This window comes from Notamacropus eugenii, chromosome 3, assembly GCF_028372415.1.
Source record: "Notamacropus eugenii isolate mMacEug1 chromosome 3, mMacEug1.pri_v2, whole genome shotgun sequence".
Classification (NCBI taxonomy): Eukaryota; Metazoa; Chordata; class Mammalia; order Diprotodontia; family Macropodidae; genus Notamacropus; species Notamacropus eugenii.
In genome coordinates, this window is record NC_092874.1 from 55843669 (window position 1) to 55850431 (window position 6763).

Sequence of the window (6763 nt, forward strand, 5' to 3'; positions counted from 1 at the left end):
AGAAGAGTCATTCTGGCACTTTTGGAGAGTAAGTACATACGGTTTTTTTTAATATATACTTTTAAACACATTCAGTCCACTTGCTCAGTCCATACTCTATGTGAAGCAAGCTCAGCCCACAGGATTCCAGAGTTAAGTAACCATCTATACAAAGTCAATGAAACCATAATCTTGGCCACCCAGCCAACAGGAAAGGTAGGAAAAGGTGTCTTTAAAATGTTCTATAGTCTATCTTAGCTAAACAGAACCCACATTACACATGATAACTAGAGAATACACTGTACTGAAACGAGAGATGCTCAGCACAAATGGCCAGTTGGCAGCATGCAGTTTAAAGAAGAAAAAAAAAAGAGCATATAATTTCATCAATTTATAAAAATCCAGACAGTACAATCAAAGAAGTTAGCAAAAAAAGGGGCCGTCTATTGTCACTGTAAAAAAGGCACTTGGAATTCATGGGACCAGAATCGAAGGACTCTTAGCTGACACCAAATTCAGTTTGGTTTCATAAAAAGGCTTTAATATTTAGAGATGCAACTCACAAGAGTTCCTGAAGGGAGACATTAAAATCAATCACTTAAAAACAAAACATGTTAAAACAAAGGCATAAAATGTTTACAACCAAGTCATGTAAAAAAACCCCCAACAAAACAAATAAACATTAAAAAAACAAACCCCAAAGCATAACATAAGCAAAATTTTACTAAACAGCAGCAATGCATAGCCTTCCTTGGAGATAACGCATACCTCAGACACTAAGTGCCAAAAAAGAATTTTTAATAAATGCTTTACAGTAGCATTATCATAATAAAATAGATTCAAGAAATGCAAAAAAAAAAATCCCAACTATTCCCATATTCTGAGAGAGAAGTGAGGTCATTATACCTAATAATATATTTGTTTTCCCCTCAATGTCCTTGGTGATGAACATAAGTATCAAGTATGTGGGATAACATTCAAAACCTACTTTCAGCCATCTCAGTGGAGACATCCGTTAAAATCAGTTTTTTTTCTGAGTAATAACTTTAATTCCTTTCTAACATTTACACAGCCAATGGTAATGCAACCCAAGTCTACTGTCCATATTTGCCAACGTGTTTTTTTGTTTTTTCCACAAACAAGTAAGCGCTTCCATAGAAAGAATATTTGGCAATTTTATACTCCACAGAAAGGTGGATCTGCGACAGCTCATTTTATGTTAAAAGCCATCAGTGGTCTTTCTTCTCGCTTTTGCCACGGGCTTTTCTTGTCTTCTCCTTGATCATCTTCATCATCATCGTCATCTTCATCTTCCTCACGGGCAGATCTTTCACGTTCGGGACTGGTTAATGGCTCGGGTGGGGCTTCCACAGTTCGCTTTATTGTTTCCTCCTGCAGGCTGGGCAGCTGGGTACCACTCCTCCGACCAGCCCCATCCAACAGGCAACGCAGGGTACTGTCCTCGGGGGTACATACTGTGGTTCCACACTCACTGCCACTTTGGTCCATGTCATCCAGGTACACTAGCTGTGTGTAGGCTGTGCTATCTGGGACACTTTGTTCTCTCTGTTGATGCTCCTGTACAGGTGGGTGCCCTTGCTGAAGGGATAAGTGGTCTCCTCTCCCCTTTCGGGCAGATTTTGGTTCATTCATATCAACACCAGAATCTAAACTGGCATCATTACTCCCGTTCCTTCCAGCTCTTTGGAGATCAATGTATGAATGTCTAACGTGAGCATTGGATCTTCCGTCCAGAGACACAAACCATGCCCGAGGATGGGGCAGTGGCTTCCCACCCCCTAGTTCCATGAGAGCCTTCTCAGTTAGAAGCTGTACCTCACTATTCATTTGAGCCAAAGCTGCATCATTAAGGGATGCGGGGATGGACAGGGACTCTGACATGGAAGCATTCTGTGGGCTCCACTCACGGGAGCCTGCATCTTGTAAGTGCTGTTGTGATATTGCTTGTGAAGACAGCTGCTGGGATTGCATCTGAGTGGAGGGATGTGGGAAAAGCTGGGCGTGAGGGCTGGAAAACTCTGCCTGAAGTCTTTCTAGTTCAAGTTGCTGGTCCGCTGGGACAACCAGTGGCTGGCTCACATAGGAATGGTCCCCTGGCAATTTCATATAATGAGCGGGAATGACCAAGGCAGGCAAGACTTTCCTATAAAGGCTGTCATTGACTTGGTCAACAGAACTGCAGCAAATCAACTGACCGGGCCGAGGAAAAGAGGTCGGCCTTTCGAGATGATCCACTGACCGGGACATCATACATTCCGTTGGCCGGCGGTCCAGCAGTTGCTCTTTTTCAGGAGATGAAGATGTAGGGTACATTTGTTCCTGAATAGTGAGTTTGCTTCCTGCAGAAATGTGATTAATAGAGGCTTGGATTTCTCTGTCTTGCTTTTCAAATAAAGGCTGGGACAACATAGCATTATAACTCCTCCTGTAATCATCCTTGAGGGGGGATTCATAGCCTTCTCTTTCCACAGATTTTCTTGATTTTAAAGGAAAAACCTCCACAGATTTATGGTAGTCCTTTCCTAAGGTCCCACTTGGTGTCAGATTATCAAAGGATATTCGGCTTTTATCCTCTTCTTTGTGGGAAAGAAGTTCCTCTCGCGAGCTAAATTCTTGTGAAGTGCTGTATGAAAGTTTGAGCATTGGGGTATGCAAATCTGCTTCCCCATTAGAAGACATCACCTCCATATGAACACCACCAACCAGTTCCTTTGTACCTGATGGATCCGGGCGCCCATGGCCGGCGACTGACAGGGTGCCAGGAAATTCTGATTCTCGTCGGGAAAACAGTAAATTTATGTGGGACATGGATGTTGACTGATCTTTTTTAGAACTGTCTAGGGCTGTAGAAAGCTGAAGTTTTCTATGGTGCTGACGAGGTTTTAAACATTTCCTCCTGTAATAAGAAATAAAATCCCAAACCAAAAATTACATGGTTTCTACCATGAGTAGTTTCAAATTGTGATGGAAATCTTAATTCTCTCTATAAAAAGGAACAACATTAGCAAACTATATACATAAGAATTAGGGACTCTTTCCTATTCCCCTCCCCCTGGACAATTTAATTTAGTTCATACTATGAAGAGTTTGTCATCAGGCATTCATAAATAAATATAGCATCAAGTCACTATAAAAAAAGGTTCCTATGGAATTGAGGAGAAGGATTTCTTGGGGGAGTATATATATGATACAAGCACACATATAAAATACATATATTATATTTGATGTCTTATATATAACATGTGTATATATAATATTATATGTATTATATATACATACATACACACACAAAACACTGAAACGGCAATTGCCTCGATTTGTTCTTAAGGCATATAGCTGATCATTTTTTGGATCAGAGGTGTTTTAATATACTCAATCCATTGGTCTGTATCAAAACTGTCTAACGATGCCTGTCCCCCTCCCCTCCCCTATCCCCTGATGATTTAAACATTTCTTTCTTTGTAGGGCTCCACACGATGTTTCCTGCCCTGTTTCTTGCTTTTTCTTTTCTGATTCTGATTGTAATCCTTCCCCATTGTCTTCCTCTCTAACCTGCCCTGTCCTCTCCACCTTATCCTGTAGGGGGGAAAATTAGACTTTTGTTATCTAGTAAAATAAAACATTCTTACACAAGAAACATTCAATTAAAAATGCCAAAGTAATAGAACTTTACCTGCAATAATATAAAAGAAGACACAGCAAAATCAAAAGTATGAAGGCCATTCCTCCTAAAATGGCCAAAAGAAAGACCGTATGATACGTAGTTATGTCTTGTGTTACCACAGGGCCTGGAAGGTCAGAAAACGGCATTTTAGAAACAGATGAGAACTACTCAATGGAAAGGGAGACAATTGGAGGAGATCTCTGCGGCTTCTGCCTCTCCTAAGCCTTGGACCAGGTGAGAGGATTCTTCAGATGAGTCCCCTGACCTACCTAGTGCTTAGTGGAAAAAAGATGACTCTGCCTGGTCATCTAGAGTTCCTTCTTTCTCCCCAAAACACCCTGTTCCCACCCACCTACCTCTGCCCCTGCAACAAGTCCTTTGGAGAGAGGATCACTTAAATGCCAGGGCAATCAGGTCCAGGGCCAAGGCTTGGTTTTCAGTGAAAGAAACTGAATCTTTGTGAGTAGAATATTGAAAAGTTAAGAGAAAAGGTGCAAGAATGAGGAGCTTTTATCAAAGAGAAGAAGTTATAAGATTACTTTGGTTTATTTTACCTCTCACCTTCCTTTAAAATCCAATTAAAGTCAATTCATCAAACATTTATGAAGTATCTATGTCCTGCAGCACCCTGTGCTTTTTGAACACCATCATAATAACTGTAATACATCATCATAATAGCAACAATAGCAGCTTATGCCTATAGAGGAGTTTAAGGTTTGAAGAATGCTAAATGTGTATTATCTCATGACCTCTGGCATAACATCCCTCCCTTTCTCTCCTGAAAATAAATCACAGGTATAAATGTATGAAAAAACTGATGTCATGATTTTTAAAAAATTATTTATCACAGTGTATGGGCCAAATATCAAAACATGTATTAAAGGTACAGATTACTGTTTCTTATTTTGAAAAAAAAATATATATACACATAGCATTTATAAGTGCTTTAAGGTTATCATCCTCAAACAATCCTGTGAGGTAGGTTCTATTATTACCCTCATTTTGCAGTTGAAGAAACTGAAGCACACGAAGGTTATGTGACTTCCCTAGGGTCACACAGTTCGTAAATGTTTGGGGCAAGATTTGAACTCAGGTCTTCCTGATTTCATACCCAAGTGCTCCATTCACTGTGCCACGTATGTATATGTGTATATGTATGATGATGTATATTTTCAATACAGGGATACAAACACAGCTCTCTAATGAACAAAAGTAGTGTAGCTGTGTATGTATAATATTATATATATTATACACATACACACACAAAGGTTAGCCAAGTTCAGCAGGGTGGCCACATGGATCCTGCGGGCTTAAGTGGTTGTGTATTTTGGTTTTAAGTTTTGTTGTGGTATACATTTAAGGCTTGCTATTTGAGCAGATTAAGCCCTCTAACAAATGATCTTATGATCATAATGATTAACGCAAAGAACCCAGACCAGTCCAAATAACCATAAACATATACACTAAGATATACCAAAATATACATTACAATAGGACACAGGAAGGAAGGCATTCTTAGTATATATCATATCATGTAAATATAGACATGGTTAAATCACTACAAACATTGAGAAAGCAGGTAGCAGAATGGTCCAGTGGGAAACATATTGACTTTAAAGTCAAATGGCTTAGGCTCATATTCCAGTTTTGCCAAATGCATGATCCAAGGTCATCGATGTGACCTTGGGCTATATGACTCTGGGCCTTAGTTTCTACATCTGTAACATGAAGGTTCAAGCTTCTCCTATCACAGAATTTGTGATCTGGAAGGGTCTTCAGCAGCATCTGTTCCAGCCCATACATGTAAGGAATTCCCTCTAGTGAAAAATAAGTGGTCTTCAAATCTCTGCTTGAAGACTTCTGAGGAGAGGGAATGACCACCTCGAGGCAGTCTGTTCCACTCAAATTGTTAGAAAGCTTTTCCTGACATCAAATGTAGACTTAGGAATTGGTACAGTCTTCCCATTGCTCCTGATTCTGCTTACAAGCTTCGTCCTTTCTTCTTCACATGCCTAGGTGGCCCCTATTGCTAAATTCATGACTGTAGGACTGCTTATTTCTTGTATTAAATAAATTTTTTTTAAAAATTAAGACAACAAATCCTGAATTACAAGTAACACATTGATCCAAGGGGAAGACATTTTTTATTTTTTAAATGTGAATTTGCTCTAAGTACTAAAGGCTAATATTAACTGGAAGAGGGGGATGAGTTGGTGTCATTGACATTGCCGAAGTCAGCATTTTAGTATTTTCATAAAAGAGAGAAATAATCAGTGAGCATATGTTCAGTTAAGCAGCATGGCTTGATGGAAAGATGGTTTGAGTCATTTTACGAGGCACTGAAGAGAGGTCAGCATGGTCTTTTGTGTCTGTCTTGGCTTTTGCCTAAGAATGTCTTTTAGGAGCTATCAAAGCATAAGAGAGGAAATAGCATTTTATGTATATCTTTTATTCCAGTGACATCATGATAATGGTGCAAAATGGGTTTTTCCTATAGATTTTAAGTACTATTTTCAGAATTCAACTTATTAAATTAAAAAAATTTTCAAAGTCATGCTTGACATGGGAGATAGACCCCATCCCCTTTCAGTGGGACAGAGAATCCCACTTAATGCCAAGGTTCCCTCTGTGCTCTGGTATTGTCATCTGACCTGTGGATCCACCTTAACCTAAGGACCCCTGGACCTTGCCATCCACCCTATAGCTGATTTCCTAAGACTTCTGAGCCTTTCTATCTCTCCTGGAGCTGAATTTTCTTTTCTGTTCGAAATTCCTGAATGCAGGGATTAACCTGCTTTTTCTGTTTGTGTTCCCAGCTCTTAGGAAAGGTGCTTCATAGGAAACACCCAACAAATGTTTTTTTCTTTCTCTCATTCGTTCATTTGACAGGATTTTCTTACTTATCTAAGACTGGCTGCACACACAAAGACCCAAGCATGTGGTCTTGACAAACATTCATAGGGTTCTGTTCCACTTTACCTGGGTTGGGGGGAGACATGGCTGCCACCCAGTATCCCAGCTGTGGGGCAATGTAGGTCCACGTCAGCTGATTCCCTTCCTGCTGCACGAGGCCTAAGCCACTTTTTAGCCACGTTCCTG

At 40.0% G+C, this 6763-nt stretch overlaps 1 protein-coding gene across 2 annotated transcripts in view; it reads right to left on the bottom strand.

Annotated features, from left to right (window-relative positions):
- Positions 1 to 493: 493 nt before the first annotated feature.
- Positions 494 to 6763, bottom strand: part of FAM171A1 (family with sequence similarity 171 member A1) — a 180682-nt gene continuing 174412 nt past the window's right edge. For both annotated transcript variants that reach the window (XM_072651606.1, XM_072651605.1), the window contains 3 exons: positions 6644 to 6760; positions 3674 to 3788; positions 494 to 2896 (listed from right to left, as the gene is read on the bottom strand). In XM_072651606.1, coding sequence (XP_072507707.1) covers positions 1189 to 2896; positions 3674 to 3788; positions 6644 to 6760 — 1940 coding nt within the window. In that variant the 3' untranslated portion in view covers positions 494 to 1188. The remainder of the gene's footprint in view (positions 2897 to 3673; positions 3789 to 6643; positions 6761 to 6763) is intronic.